Here is a 15,680-nt window from a genome sequence, read left to right as displayed (position 1 = left end):
ATAATTTCCGAAGGCACTGTACTCTTGAAAACATTGTTGCAGGGATGGGGGTGTGAGCGTGGGGCATAGATTGGGAGAGTCGAAAGTGTATAATGTTGCACTTCATTTTTCCAATGTGACGCGCCTTGGTGGTTGGAGCTGTCCCTTTAAATATGCCTTCCAGCCGGTTGTCTCGGTAACCCGGAAGCTTCCATTTCTAAGGTTCCTTCCTGTTTTGTACATTTTAAGGAAGCGGTGTCAGTAGCTGCTGGATGATTGTTATTTGGACATTCGCTTGTTACGTGTTGGTATGTGATTCAAGCAAATTGCATGAGTGTAAAATAAAATAGTATTTCACTGACGTTAACTGCCATGCACACGTGTGAAACGAACACTTCGCTTCTGGATGTGGCTTCACGTGTGTGCATACACGCTCCCTTTTCCTGGGTTTAGGTTTTTGTGCTTGAATACCCCTGCCTCTTGCACGCAAGTGCTTGCAGATTCATGTCTAGTTATATTGTTTAGTTAACTAGTTACAGTAACTTACTTAAGTGTCAGCGCCTGTTATTTCTGAAGTTAGCTAGCTAAATGATATTTGCCATAACTTTCCTTTGCAGTTGCATGCTTCTGCAGCCCATAGCAGGTTAGCTGCTTAGCCACATTGAATTAGACTATACAATGACCAAATTATAGTTATGTTGGAAATCACAACATGCAGTGTGGTTACAACAGTGGTGTCAAGAAATGCCACAGATTAAATAGTTAGCTAGGGAACTGTTTTTCTCTGTGTAGTTATCTTGCTAACTATTTAAAATGGATACAATTCCTTCTGCATTATTGTATGCATTCATTCCTTGTAACTGTAATCACAAATGAATGTCCTGCCTTCACTAGTAATGTGCCTATCTTTACAATGCAAACAATGTAGTTGTTAATGTTACATTGTAACTAGCTACTGTTTTACAAACAATCTATATAAAGTGGGACCCACATGTTCTATTCCCTTCCATGTAGAATTACCTGCAGTGATCCACAAGAACAGAAAATCCATGCTTACTCGACCCTGCGCTTTTATACAGTTCATTTTGTGGATAACCATGGCCCAGATTCCTGGCCAGGAGGATAAAGAGAAAACAACTGCACTGAAAGGTAAGCAACTAGCAAGCTGGTCTTGGCTTCCTTGTACAGTTGAGTGATTATGGTTTTGTATAGTACTGAAAATGTCAAGTCTCTAATTGTGCACATTCACAGCCTATAAGTAAAGGTAAACTAGCCAACTTGTATTTCTTGGTGTCCGTTGTGTTGTCTGTCACAAGGGCCAATGAAGACTGGTGAACAGTGCTATTTGTGGATGTGACTTCACCATTCCACTCCTACTGTCTGCCACCGAGACATTTGTTTGCATTTGTTACATTTGTAACCACTCTCAAATTCATAGACAGAGCTATGGATGCAAGGACTGACCATCCCAGATATCAGAATTGTATACTGAACAAAAATATAAACGCAACATGCAACAATTTCATAGATTTTACTGAGTTACAGTTCATATAAGGAAATCAGTCAATTGAAATAAATTAATTAGGCCCTAATCTATGGATTTCACATGACTGGGAATACAGATATGCATCTGTTGGTCACAGATACCTTTACAAAAAAGGTAGGGGCGTGGATCAGAAAACCAGTCAGTATCTGGTGTGACCACCATTTGCCTCATGCGGCGTGACACATCTCCTTAACATAGAGTTGATCAGGCTGTTGATTGTGGCCTGTGGAATGTTGTCCCAGTCCTTTTCAATGGCTGTGCGAAGTTGCTGGATATTGGCAGGAACTGGAACATGCTGTCGTACACGTCGATCCAGAGAATCCCAAACATGCTCAATGGGTGACATGTCTGGTGAGTATGCAGGCCATGGAAGAACTGGGACATTTTCAACTTCCAGGAATTGTGTACAGATCCTTGAGACATGGGGCCGTGCATCATCATGCTGAAACATGAGATGATGGCGCCGGATGAATGGCACGACAATGGGCCTCAGGATCTCGTCACGGTACCTCTGTGCATTGAAATTGCCATCGATAAAATGCAATGGTGTTCATTGTCTGTAACTTATGCCTGCCCATACCATAACCCCACCGCCACCATGGGGCACTCTGTTGACATCGTTGACATCAGCAAACCGCTCGCATACACGTGGTTTGCGGTTGTGATGCTGGTTGGACGTAGTGCCAAATTCTCTAAAACGACGTTCGAGGCTGCTTATGGTAGAGAAATGAACATTCAATTATCTGGCAACAGCTCTGGTAGACATTTCTGCAGTCAGCATTCCAATTGCACGCTCCCTCAAAACTTAAGACATCTGTAGCATTGTGTTGTGTGACAAAACTGCACATTTTAGAGTGGCCTTTTATTGTACCGAGCACAAGGTGCACCTGTGTAATGATCATGCTGTTTAATCATCTTCCTGATATGCCACACCTGTCAGGTAAATTGATTATCTTGGCAAAGACGAAATGCTCACCAATAGGGATGTAAACACATTTGTGCACAACATTTTAGAGAAATAAGCTTTTTGTGCATGGAAAGAAAATTCTGCTCATGAGACCTGAGACCAACACTTTACGTGTTGCGTTTATATTTTTGTTCAGTGTAGTTTTAACCATGTTTTGAGGCTATACAGTGTTTGTTTACATTTTAATTATTCACAAACAATGGAGTAAAAGAAGATTCTATTTTGGGTTCTGATGTGTTCATTACAGTTGAGCTAAGCTCATGAGGCATTTAGAAGTTATATTCTTCAACAATCATTGTTATATAATGAATTTAAAAGTCAAAATGTATGTAGCAAATGCAGATTGCCCCTTTTTAATGTATTGTTTCCTTCTGTAATAGGCCTAATTAGTTATTGTGTATGTTATGAAACTGTACTTAGAGGAAACATTACTACAGCATTGTAAATGTGAATCCCTAGCCTTAGCCTATTTTATTTGTTTCATTCTGCTAAACCAACATAGTCTCCCCAGCAACAATTGTCACTGATTTCAAGTCACAGTCACTTGACGTCCTGGGATCCCAAAAAACAAAACATGAAGCAACAAATGAGATGATGCTAGGCCTTTATCCTTTATGACTGCCTCTGTGTTTCAGCAGGGCTGAGTGTAAATGTTGCTAATATTAATTCTCTGTGTCCCTCCCCACACCTGGCCCAGACTTGTTGTCCAGAATAGACTTAGACGAACTAATGAAGAAGGACGAACCTCCGCTCACTTTCCCCAAGACACTTGAAGAGTTTGAGTATGCTTTCAACGAGCGTAAGTCATATCATTTATATTTTGTATGGATGTCTTGCAGGGAAATTATTATACTTGCTTTGCATTTAACATTACATGTTTAGCTAAATTATTTGTATAATCTCGGAATTGAAAAGATTCCACATCACTTAAAATCATCCTCCCTCAAAACACATTTTGAAATCGTATGAGAGAACCTGTCTCGGATTCTTCCATCTCTCTCTCTCTCTCTCTCTCTCTCTCTCTCTCTCTCTCTCTCTCTCTCTCTCTCTCTCTCTCTCTCTCTCTCTCTCTCTTTGTGACAGCCTCTGCTGGCTGGCTATGTGGCTGTCCTGAGGAAGACATGTTGTGTACTCTACGGCCTGTCAGTAACCTACTCAGCCTTGCACTCAATCTGACGGAGGATTTGCATAGCCTTGCTGCTGTTAAGAACAGGCCTGGGCTGCCACGGCTGAGGAGCCTGCCTGGGTGTCTTCTTCACTCTCCAAGAATATCATTTCTATTCAAACTAAAGCCCCTCCGGCACAGTGCGGCGATAGCTCAGTGCTGCCATGACTGGAGGGTATTCTTCACCAACACCCAAGTTAGCCTACGTCTAAATAGTGTAAAAAATATGACCATATTTAAGAGGCTGTATACAATTGAAACCGGTATCTTAATTATAAAGATGATGGCTTCGTCACAGTAGCCCTCCGGTTTTTCATTACTGGAAATCCAAGGTTATGTCCACCTATTACGCTCCAGAATTGAGAAGTGCATGCTAATTATGCCAGAAAAAGGGGAGAGAAGTTGAGGAAACCTGTTCCTCTGGGAGGCTGTGTTGTGGAGGCGATGGAGCTGAACTCTCATACACACACTTAATTACAGTGCCTTATTCCACATTGTGTTGTGTTATCGCCTGAATTCAAAATGGATTAAATTGAATTTGTTTCTCACCCATCTACACACAGTACCCCACAATGACAAAGTGAAAACATGTTTTTAGACATTTTTGTAAATGTATTGAAAATGAAATACTGTATCTCATTTACATAAGTATTCACACCCCTGAGTCAATACATGTTAGAATCACCTTTGGCAGCGATTACAGTCTATAAGAGCTTTGCACACCTGGATTGTATAATGAACAAAAATATAAACGCAACATGTAAAGTGTTGGTCCCATGTTTCATGAGCTGAAATAAAAGATCCCAGATACTTTCCATACGCACAAAAAGCCTATTTCTTTAAAATGTTGTGCAGTCATTTGTTTACGTCCCTGTTATTGAGCGTTTCTCGTTTGCCAAGGTTAGTGAGCATTTATCATTTGTATTCAGGACATTCTTTCCAAGAACAAGTGCCTTATTGCAAACATGATGTGTGTTTTGGAATATTTGTAATCTGTACAGGCTTCCTTCTTTTCACTGTCATTTAGGTTAGTATTGTGGAGTAACTACAATTCCACTTTGACATTACAGCGTATTGTGTGGAGGCCATTGACACACAATCTGGCCTTAATCCATTTTAAATTCAGGCTGTAACAACAAAATGTGGAATAAGTCAAGGGGTGTGAATACTTTCTGAAGGCACTGTAGGTGTACATAACCTTGGATTTCCAGTAATGAATAACCGGAGTGCTACTGTGATGAAGCCATCATCTTTATAATTAAGATACATTTATCAGTTGTATAAAGCCTCCTAAATATTCAATTCATTACATTTTTTTCTTAATTGTTGGGAAGTAAGCATTTCACTGTTAGTCTACACCTGTTGTTTACGAAGCATGTGACAAATACAATTCTATTTGATTTGAGACACACACACCTTGCATGTAGGGTTTCATTAGGATCCACTCTTCCTTCTGTTAAGTGCTACTGTTTAATAGCTCACTTCTTGCCCCAACTGTGTATACATAATAGATTATTATTTTTTGCCGGGTTTGCAGTTGCGGAATAATTGAGAAAGTATGAGACCCTCCGGCTATTTCGGATAAGTATGTATACTTAGAGTATTTTAGCTTTATGCGTTTTGCAGTCTGAGGTCACAATTACATTTAATACTGTTTTGTTCTTCAATATGTTGCAGTGTCAACAGAAGGATAGATGGTTATGTTACAGTGTCAACAGAAGGATAGATAGTTATGTTACAGTGTCAACAGAAGGATAGATAGTTATGGTACAGTGTCAACAGAAGGATAGATGGTTATGTTACAGTGTCAACAGAAGGATAGATGGTTATGTTACAGTGTCAACAGAAGGATAGATAGTTATGTTACAGTGTCAACAGAAGGATAGATAGTTATGTTACAGTGTCAACAGAAGGATAGATGTTTATGTTACAGTGTCAACAGAAGGATAGATAGTTATGTTACAGTGTCAACAGAAGGATAGATAGTTATGTTACAGTGTCAACAGAAGGATAGATAGTTATGTTACAGTGTCAACAGAAGGATAGATAGTTATGTTACAGTGTCAACAGAAGGATAGATAGTTATGTTAGTGTCAACAGAAGGATAGATGGTTATGTTACAGTGTCAACAGAAGGATATATGGTTATGTTACAGTGTCAACAGAAGGATAGATAGTTATGTTAGTGTCAACAGAAGGATAGATGGTTATGTTACAGTGTCAACAGAAGGATAGATAGTTATGTTACAGTGTCAACAGAAGGATAGATAGTTATGTTACAGTGTCAACAGAAGGATAGATAGTTATGTTAGTGTCAACAGAAGGATAGATGGTTATGTTACAGTGTCAACAGAAGGATAGATAGTTATGTTACAGTGTCAACAGAAGGGTATATGGTTATGTTACAGTGTCAACAGAAGGATAGATGGTTATGTTACAGTGTCAACAGAAGGGTATATGGTTATGTTACAGTGTCAACAGAAGGATAGATGTTTATGTTACAGTGTCAACAGAAGGATAGATAGTTATGTTACAGTGTCAACAGAAGGATAGATAGTTATGTTAGTGTCAACAGAAGGATAGATGGTTATGTTACAGTGTCAACAGAAGGATATATGGTTATGTTACAGTGTCAACAGAAGGATAGATAGTTATGTTACAGTGTCAACAGAAGGATATATGGTTATGTTACAGTGTCAACAGAAGGATAGATAGTTATGTTACAGTGTCAACAGAAGGATAGATAGTTATGTTACAGTGTCAACAGAAGGATATATGGTTATGTTACAGTGTCAACAGAAGGATAGATGGTTATGTTACAGTGTCAACAGAAGGATAGATGGTTATGTTACAGTGTCAACAGAAGGATAGATAGTTATGTTACAGTGTCAACAGAAGGATAGATGGTTATGTTACAGTGTCAACAGAAGGATAGATAGTTATGTTACAGTGTCAACAGAAGGATAGATAGTTACAGTGGGGAAAAAAAGTATTTAGTCAGCCACCAATTGTGCAAGTTCTCCCACTTAAAAAGATGAGAGAGGCCTGTAATTTTCATCATAGGTATACGTCAACTATGACAGACAAAATGAGAAAAAAAATCCAGAAAATCACATTTTAGGATTTTTAATGAATTTATTTGCAAATTATGGTGGAAAATAAGTATTTGGTCAATAACAAAAGTTTCTCAATACTTTGTTATATACCCTTTGTTGGCAATGACACAGGTGAAACGTTTTCTGTAAGTCTTCACAAGGTTTTCACACACTGTTGCTGGTATTTTGGCCCATTCCTCCATGCAGATCTCCTCTAGAGCAGTGATGTTTTGGGGCTGTCGCTGGGCAACACAGACTTTCAACTCCCTCCAAAGATTTTCTATGGGGTTGAGATCTGGAGACTGGCTAGGCCACTCCAGGACCTTGAAATGCTTCTTACAAAGCCACTCCTTCGTTGCCCGGGCGGTGTGTTTGGGATCATTGTCATGCTGAAAGACCCAGCCACGTTTCATCTTCAATGCCCTTGCTGATGGAAGGAGGTTTTCACTCAAAATCTCACGATACATGGCCCCATTCATTCTTTCCTTTACACGGATCAGTCGTCCTGGTCCCTTTGCAGAAAAACAGCCCCAAAGCATGATGTTTCCACCCCCATGCTTCACAGTAGGTATGGTGTTCTTTGGATGCAACTCAGCATTCTTTGTCCTCCAAACACGACGAGTTGAGTTTTTACCAAAAAGTTCTATTTTGGTTTCATCTGACCATATGACATTCTCCCAATCCTCTTCTGGATCATCCAAATGCACTCTAGCAAACTTCAGACGGGCCTGGACATGTACTGGCTTAAGCAGGGGGACACGTCTGGCACTGCAGGATTTGAGTCCCTGGCGGCGTAGTGTGTTACTGATGGTAGGCTTTGTTACTTTGGTCCCAGCTCTCTGCAGGTCATTCACTAGGTCCCCCCGTGTGGTTCTGGGATTTTTGCTCACCGTTCTTGTGATCATTTTGACCCCACGAGGTGAGATCTTGCGTGGAGCCCCAGATCGTGGGAGATTATCAGTGGTCTTGTATGTCTTCCATTTCCTAATAATTGCTCCCACAGTTGATTTATTCAAACCAAGCTGCTTACCTATTGCAGATTCAGTCTTCCCAGCCTGGTGCAGGTCTAAAATTTTGTTTCTGGTGTCCTTTGACAGCTCTTTGGTCTTGGCCATAGTGGAGTTTGGAGTGTGACTGTTTGAGGTTGTGGACAGGTGTCTTTTATACTGATAACAAGTTCAAACAGGTGCCATTCATACAGGTAACGAGTGGAGGACAGAGGAGCCTCTTAAAGAAGAAGTTACAGGTCTGTGAGAGCCAGAAATCTTGCTTGTTTGTAGGTGACCAAATACTTATTTTCCACCATAATTTGCAAATAAATTCATTAAAAATCCTACAATGTGATTTTCTGGATTTCTTTTTCTCATTTTGTCTGTCATAGTTGACGTTTACCTATGAGGAAAATTACAGGCCTCTCTCATCTTTTTAAGTGGGAGAACTTGCACAATTGGTGGCTGACTAAATACTTTTTTTCCCCACTGTATGTTAGTGTCAACAGAAGGATAGATGGCCTCATTGTTATGCGCTGTATTCGGAGGCATTAAACAGATGCAGTGATAATTGTTTAGCTTGAAAAAGATGCTCATAATCTTGAATTGCTCTCCCTCATCACATTATTCTGTGCTTGTTCTGTTATTGTCAAATGAACCTGGGCTGTAATAAATGTAAAGGTAATAAACACAGGTGTTAAAAAGTTATCCCATGGAAACTCTGAATAACACTATGGCCGTAGTGTATTTCCTAATGTACTACCCCTTCACACGCACGCACACACATGGCTAGGCCTGGCAGAGCAGCGACGGTGGGTGGGGTTAGTGACCAGGGTCAGTGAGAGTGAAGGTTGATTGGCTGCCACCCAAAGCCAGCCTCAAAGGCAGCATGGGGAACAGTTGTGGTGGTTCGGCCGACACCCAACACCCCCTCTCCTCAGATCTCAGGTGGATAGGGCTACAGAGGCATGCGACGAGGCCAGGGTGAGAAACAGGGAGAGCGAGAGAGAGACGGAAAGGGAGGGAGAGAGCGTTAACGCCACACCAGCTGTCTGGGCCTCGGCTGCCAGACGTCCCAGAAGGCCGTTGTAGTCGTGACTGGAAGAGCGCTCTGCATCCGCAGGCCTTGTACCTGCCAGATGGGAGAATGGCAGCCAAACGCTTTAATTGCATGAAGGGAGAGAGGCGCAGAAAAGCAAGGCCTCAGTCTGAACTGAAGGTCAAAGCTAGTTTGCTTCGTTTGACAGGCGGAACTACTTCAGCATGTCCATACGGAGGTAGAAACCTAACAAGCACTGAATTTTTTTCTCCTACCGCTGCTTTGCTCCTCGCACCATCATTATCTTTCCTGTCATAATTAAGCACCAGTCAGTTTGAACAGTGTTCAGTTTTCTCTTTCTTTGGGGAGCCGAAGAGTTGGTCCAAAGTTATAATTTCAGACCCTTGTTCCAGCCTCAGTTAAATGCAAAAACCTGATGGGGTCAATTCTATTTTAATGGATATCGTGATTGATTAATTGATATTCAACCCATGAATTGGAAACCTCCTGTTATATTCTTTGAAGATTTTTCAATTTATAAATGATCTTTCAATAGTTTGCCAGATTAACCCCTACCCTGGAACAAAAGGACTTGAGGTACTGACAGAAGTTTCTCTACTACACCCCCTGGAGAGGGTTTCAATCAGTCCCAATGAGTAGGACTATATTAACACGGTGTCTCTCTGCCTCCCTGTCTGTATGTCTGCCTCCCTGTATGTCTGTCTCTGTCTGTCTCTCTCTGTCTATCTCCCTCCCGCTGTCTCAATGTCTGTCTCCCTGTGTCTGCCTCTCTCCCTTTGTCTGTCTGTCTGTCTGTCTGCCTATCAGAGGGCAAGTTGAGGCACACCACGACAGGGGAGGCGTTTGTGTTCAATGCCCGAGAGGATCTCCACAGGTGGAACCAGAAACGCTATGAGGCGCTGGGAGAGGTACGTACTGTTGCTGCTCCCCCTCTTCACCCCCCTTCACACACCTTCATCCCTCTTCACCCCCCTTTAAATCCCCTTCATCCCTCTTCATCCCCCTTCATACCCCTTCATCCCTCTTCACCCCTCTTCACCCCCTTCATCTCTCTTCACCCCCCTTCATCTGTCTTCACCCCCTTCATCCCTCTTCATCCCCCTTCATCTCTCTTCACCCCCCCTTCATGCCATTTCACCCCCTTTCATCTCTCTTCACCTCCTTCATCCCTCTTCACCCCCCCTTCATTTCCCCTTCACCCCCCTTCATCTCTCTTCACCCCCCTTCATTCCCCTTCATTCCCCTTCATCTCTCTTCACCCTCTTCACCCTCCTTCATCCCTCTTCACCCCCTTCATCCCTCTTCAGACCCCTTCATCTCCTCTAACTCTCTATCAGTCTCCAGTGTTGGCCTATGTTGTCTTGTTATTATTACTACTGCAGTACTATTCCCCTGCCTTTTGTACTGAGATGGTTCTGTTTTACCATAGCAAATGAAGTTAATTAAAACAAGACAAAAGAGGAAAGGAATTTATCCCTGATTTCGAGTAAATCATTGAGAGAAAAGATCCCTACCATAGTGTATTATTAAGGGCAACTGGTGATGATTTTGATGCATCTCTGCTCCCCAGTTTTAATAACTCTTTAATTGGATTCAGAGCGGTAGTTGAGTGCGCACACACACACAGATACACACACACACTTTTTATTCCTTGGATTTGTCTTCTAAGGGGTCAATGCAGCATGTGTTTGGCTCTGTCTGGCACATTTCCTGAGAGTAAAGTGTGTTTGTGGGCATGGTGCTTGGCAGGGAGGGGTGGTACCTTCCTTGGCAGGGAGTGGTGGATCCTTCCTTGGCAGGGAGTTATGGATCCTTCCTTGGCAGGGAGTGGTAGGTCCTTCCTTGGCAGGGAGTGGTGGATCCTTCCTTGGCAGGCAGTGGTGGATCCTTCCTTGGCAAGGAGTGGTGGATCCTTTCTTGGCAGCAGTGGTGGATCTCTGTCTCTGTGTGTGTGTTGTGTGTGATCAGGCTTGGTTTGCCCTGATTTATAATTGGCTCAACGTTCACCTTCACGTTCAAAAGAGCCTTAATCCCTCCAGGCCCTCGCCACTGTCACTGCTCTAGCAGACGTGTGTCTGTGTGTGTGTGTCCATGTCTGTGCCTGCGTCTGTGCTGTGTCTCTCTCTCTGTGTGTGTGTGTGTGTGTGTGTGTTTGTGTGTGGGTATAATACAGTGTTGGTAAGAATGCTGGTATATGGAGAAGCCGCTACACAGAGCTCATATTTAGGCCTACATATCCATTTGTCCGGATTACCAGCCTGAAGGTTAGGTTAGCCTCTGGCTGGCTGACTTGCTGACTGATTGAATGATTGACCTGACTAACTGGTTGACTGACTGACTGACTGATTGATTGACTGGCTGGCTGACTGATTGACTGATTATTACGTGTCATGGTCACACCTCATCCAAAAGTTCACTTCACGTTCACTCAGGGTGTTTCTCAATATGAATACTACCATGCTCCACACTCATGCTACAAGTGCATTCTCCGGGGACATTCTCTTGAGTACGTTCTTGTGAAGACGAGAGGTTGGAGGACGCATCAAATATTACATTTGAGAAGCACTCCCCCTACTGTTTTATTTCACGTTGCACCTCCCCATTCACTGAACCTTCTTCCAGCCAGGGTAACGGCAATAGAGACGATACAAGATATACACAAATCAAACGTTTTCCTTCATATTTATCAGCTAGCTATATGTGAAGTGTAATAATCTAGCTAGCCAGCTAGTTTAACAGGCAAAAACGACCTAAAACTAATGTTATGCAAGGTAGATGACTAGTTGTGCATTTTTCGTGGGTAGCTAGCTACCAATTCTTCGTGGTTAGCTAGCTAGCTAGTTAGCTATATTGACTTACTATGGGCTTGCATTCTAAGCACACACAGGTAAACATGCCACAATTAACACTATATATTTATTCATGTATCAAGATAAAATATTGTAGTCAGCCAACATATGAGATGTGAATGGGCAAATTTTATTTCATTCCAAAGTCGCTTCAGCTAAAATAATGTCCGCCATTGATTTGAAGATATTTTGAGCCGTTTTTTTGCGTGGTTGTGTCATATTTCTGTGCATACTTTCCGTTGAAGCTTGCATCGATGAATGCTTCAAAATATGTACAAATGGAGTATGTATCCGATAAGTGCCCTCCGTGCTCATTTTTGCATGCTTGGAGCACGGTAGTATTCATTTTGAGAAACACCATCAGTCTCAACCCATGCAATATGCATGGAATATTCACACGCCAATGTTTTTCTTTTGTAATCTTTTGTTAATTTGCATCCCTGCTGTTTTGTTTTTAATTGTTCCGCTCATTCTTTGAAGTTCAAAGAGAAAGATGGACTCTTTGGTGGGATTACCTGTGTGTTTTTCACTTCTAATCCAGGTACGTCCTTTGAGAACTAGCCTTATGGAAAGTCCTCCCTTTCTTTAGCTGACGGAGGGATCTTGCCAACATCTTTGCAAGCAAACATTTGGTAGTGTGGAACAGAGGCGTTTGAACTTCCTGAACTCAGACATCAGATGCAGGCCCAGACGTTTAGAGAAGGAACGCTCATCAAGGAGCCAGTATGCTAATGAGATTTGGTGGTTAAAAGAGACAGCATCTCATTCGAACATGTAGTAGGCTATGTCACTGCTGACGCTAGCTGTGATAACGAGAGATAATGAGAGAGGGGTATGGCTAAAGGTGGCTACGACTCCTGTCTGTCTCTTCTGTCTGTCTGTCTGTCTGTCTGTCTGTCTGTCTGTCTGTCTGTGTCCACCCACCTGTCTGTCTGTCTGTCTGTCTTTTAATGTGATCAGGCCAGGTTAGTTCACAGGGCCAGGCAATGATTGTCACTCATTAAATGGCACAGAAACTCTGACTATTTTCATTGATCCCCTTATTTTATTATTCTTTTTTCACTGACTCTCTTGCACATGCTCAGTGTACAGTCACTGGCCTCACACATAATACACTTACACTCCAACACACTCACAAAACACACACACATTCCTTCACACTCTTCACATACGCTGCAGCTATTCTCTGTTTATTATCTATGCATAGTCACTTTTACCTCTACCTACATGCACATATAACCTCAATTACCTCGACTAACCTGTACCCCTGCACATTGACTCAGTGTTGTGTTACTATTTTAACTTAGCACCATTTTTTCTTACTTACTTTTAAAAACTGTTGCATTGTTGGTTAAGGGCTCTTAAGTAAGCATTTCACACTAATGTCTACACCTTTTGTATTCTGCGCATGTGATAAATAAAATGTGACTTGATTTAATAGGAGTTAGGCCCTATGAATAGAATCAGAGTAATAGGCCACTATTACTATGTCATGGACTGGCTGATGCTGGTTAGCTACGGTCTATTTCTGTCTTATGGACATTGTCATTTTCCACTGTGGAAAATGAGGGGGGTTTTCTCGTCTAAAGATATTTCTATATTCTCTTAGGCATTCTGGGTTTTAATGGCTATTGTACATGCTCTCCCTGAGTCTTTTGGGCTGTGAAGAGCAGGTCAAGGTTTAGGGGTGAGCGCAGAGAAAGCCCCTGCTGCTGAGAGCCCTCGTTCACAACAATGGCCGTCCTGAACCCCACAATGCATTGTGGAGAAAGGGGAAAGGAGACTGTCCCTGGTGCTAGGATTGTGTGGGTGGGTGGGTGAGTGAGTGTGAGTGAGAGAGTGCCCACCCACCCCGCGTAGGTGGGGGGGGTACCATCAGCTCGCTCTCTCTGTCTCTCTCTCTGTCTCTCTCTCTGTCTCTCTCCCTCCATCCCTCCCTCCTTCCTCACTCCCATGGATCTGCCAGTCTACAGAGCAGAGCTAGCTGCGACAGTGCAGTGCTAGGGAAAATGGCGTCCGCATTGTGAGAGACATCACAACACCAGATGTCCAATTTGTACTTCAGACTTATCTGAATGGGGAGACGATGTGGAGAATGTCTTGATGGTCGCATGGAGGAAAGATTCGCAGCTGGGGTTGAATGCAGGGACATCGCATTGTGGGCCCAGATTATAATTATTATTCTTGTTGTATCAATACGTAGATCTTTCCAAGGAGCACAAATACTTCACTGTATTCTATATGTTCTGGGAACTGTTTGTTTGATGTCCCAGTTTGTGGTGAATTAGCATATTGAATTGTTTGAAAACTTCTGAATACCAGCCCACTAAGCCACTAATTTAAGGAGCTGTTTGTTGAAAAAATTGCTATTGTGTGGATCCCTGTGGATATGTGTGTGTGTGTGTGTGTCTGTGTGTGTGTGCATGTGCACGTGCTCCTACCTGAGCAGGGGTGCGGTTGTAGACAGTAACAGGTTCGTAGGGAGGTGCTCACAGTCAGTAGCTATGATTAAATAACACAGAGACAGAATACTGTGCTACTCTGCTCCGCTCTACCAGGCTATCAGGCCCTAATGGAACGCTGTGTGTGTGTTGGCCCTCGGGGGGGATTGAAATGCCTGCCTTGTGCTCAGTCAGCCGATCCACATTCTCCCCGTGTTAATATCTCCCACAATTGTCTTTAGTGGGTGTGTGGCAATAGCCTAGCCTGCTACACACACACACACACACACACACACACACACACACACACACACACACACACACACACACACACACACACACACACACATGTACACACACACACACGAATGAGAGATCACTGTTTGATCTGCATCATTGAACGCTATCTAGTACCCCTTGGAGCTGTGTCTGTCTATTTCAGAGTGTGTGTGTGCAGTTCTTCATAGGCTGTTGTTTGTGATCCAGGATGACCTTTTAAGGTTTATGTGTGAGTGTGAGTGTAGGATCAGGGTGAACTGGGCCCTGTAGAGCACAGTGAAAGTGTAATTGATGCTGTAAGTGATAGTTCCCCCTGATAGGTGACTGGCATGAGGCCCAGATGGAGCTGGATTAAGCCGTTAATAAATGACTATTTTTCTCCCCTCTCCTTGCATATGTGGGATGACACACACACACACACACACACACACACACACACACACACACACACACACACACACACACACACACACACACACACACACACACACACTATTCTAATGAAACTAGGCCCAGCCAGATGGCTGTATTATGAAGATTTCTCTCTCTTTCTTTCTCTCTGTGTGTGTCTCTCTCTCCCTCTCACTCTCCTCTTTCTCTCTGGCTCTGGCTCTCTCTCTCTCTCACTCACTCTCATCTCTCTCTGTCTCTCTCTCTCTCCACACTGTATGTATGGTTGGTTCATCCCTTCATACAGTAGAGCCAGTTCAAAGCTCAAAGCCACTCTTTACCACCAATGGGTCTTGTGTACCTTACATGCAGTTTAATTGATCAAATGAACAGTGAATACTGATTAATCAGCAGTATGGTCTTTCATGGAGTATAGTCAAGTTCAATATTCAAAATAATTTACAATTAAGTAGATGTACAACTGAAGTGGAATGATGACACACACACACACACACACACACACAGGGAGGAAACAGTAGGCCTGTACACTACTGTTTTCCCGTTAGCTGGCAGCAGGGCGAGCCCACAAACCCCTATCAGTGACGGCTGTTTTGTTTGGAAGTTAAGAGGAGAAAAATAGCAGCTGTCTCTCTTGATTTATCACCTCTCATCACTCCTCAAACCCCACAGCACGGCTGGAGGAGAGGGAGGAGAGGGAGGAGAGGGAGGGAGGGAGGGAGGGAGGGAGGGAGGGAGGGAGGGAGGGAGGGAGGGAGGCAGGCAGGCAGGGAGGGAGGGAGGGAGGGAGGGAGGGAGGGAGAGAGAGAGAGAGAGAGGCTGAGAGGGAGGGAGGGAGAGAGGGAGAGGGAGAGGGAGGGAGGGAGGGAGGGGGAGGGAGGGAGGGAGGGAGGGGGGGGGGGG

General features: G+C 43.1%; 1 protein-coding gene across 1 annotated transcript in view; it reads left to right on the top strand.

Annotated features, from left to right (window-relative positions):
• The first annotated feature begins 204 nt into the window (after window positions 1–204).
• The window catches only part of LOC311124516 (cotranscriptional regulator ARB2A homolog), a 30,651-nt gene continuing 15,175 nt past the window's right edge, over window positions 205–15,680 (top strand). Inside the window, exons 1-4 of the mRNA XM_084198648.1 lie at window positions 205–287; window positions 994–1,128; window positions 3,190–3,291; window positions 9,608–9,708. Of these exons, the coding sequence (XP_084054774.1) occupies window positions 1,029–1,128; window positions 3,190–3,291; window positions 9,608–9,708 (303 nt within the window). The 5' untranslated portion in view covers window positions 205–287; window positions 994–1,028. The remainder of the gene's footprint in view (window positions 288–993; window positions 1,129–3,189; window positions 3,292–9,607; window positions 9,709–15,680) is intronic.

Source organism: Coregonus lavaretus (genome assembly GCF_964263955.1).
Source record: "Coregonus lavaretus genome assembly, contig: HAP1_SCAFFOLD_722, whole genome shotgun sequence".
NCBI classification, from domain to species: Eukaryota; Metazoa; Chordata; class Actinopteri; order Salmoniformes; family Salmonidae; genus Coregonus; species Coregonus lavaretus.
Note: the sequence above shows the minus strand (reverse complement) of the source record. Positions and strands in the feature narration are given on the sequence as shown.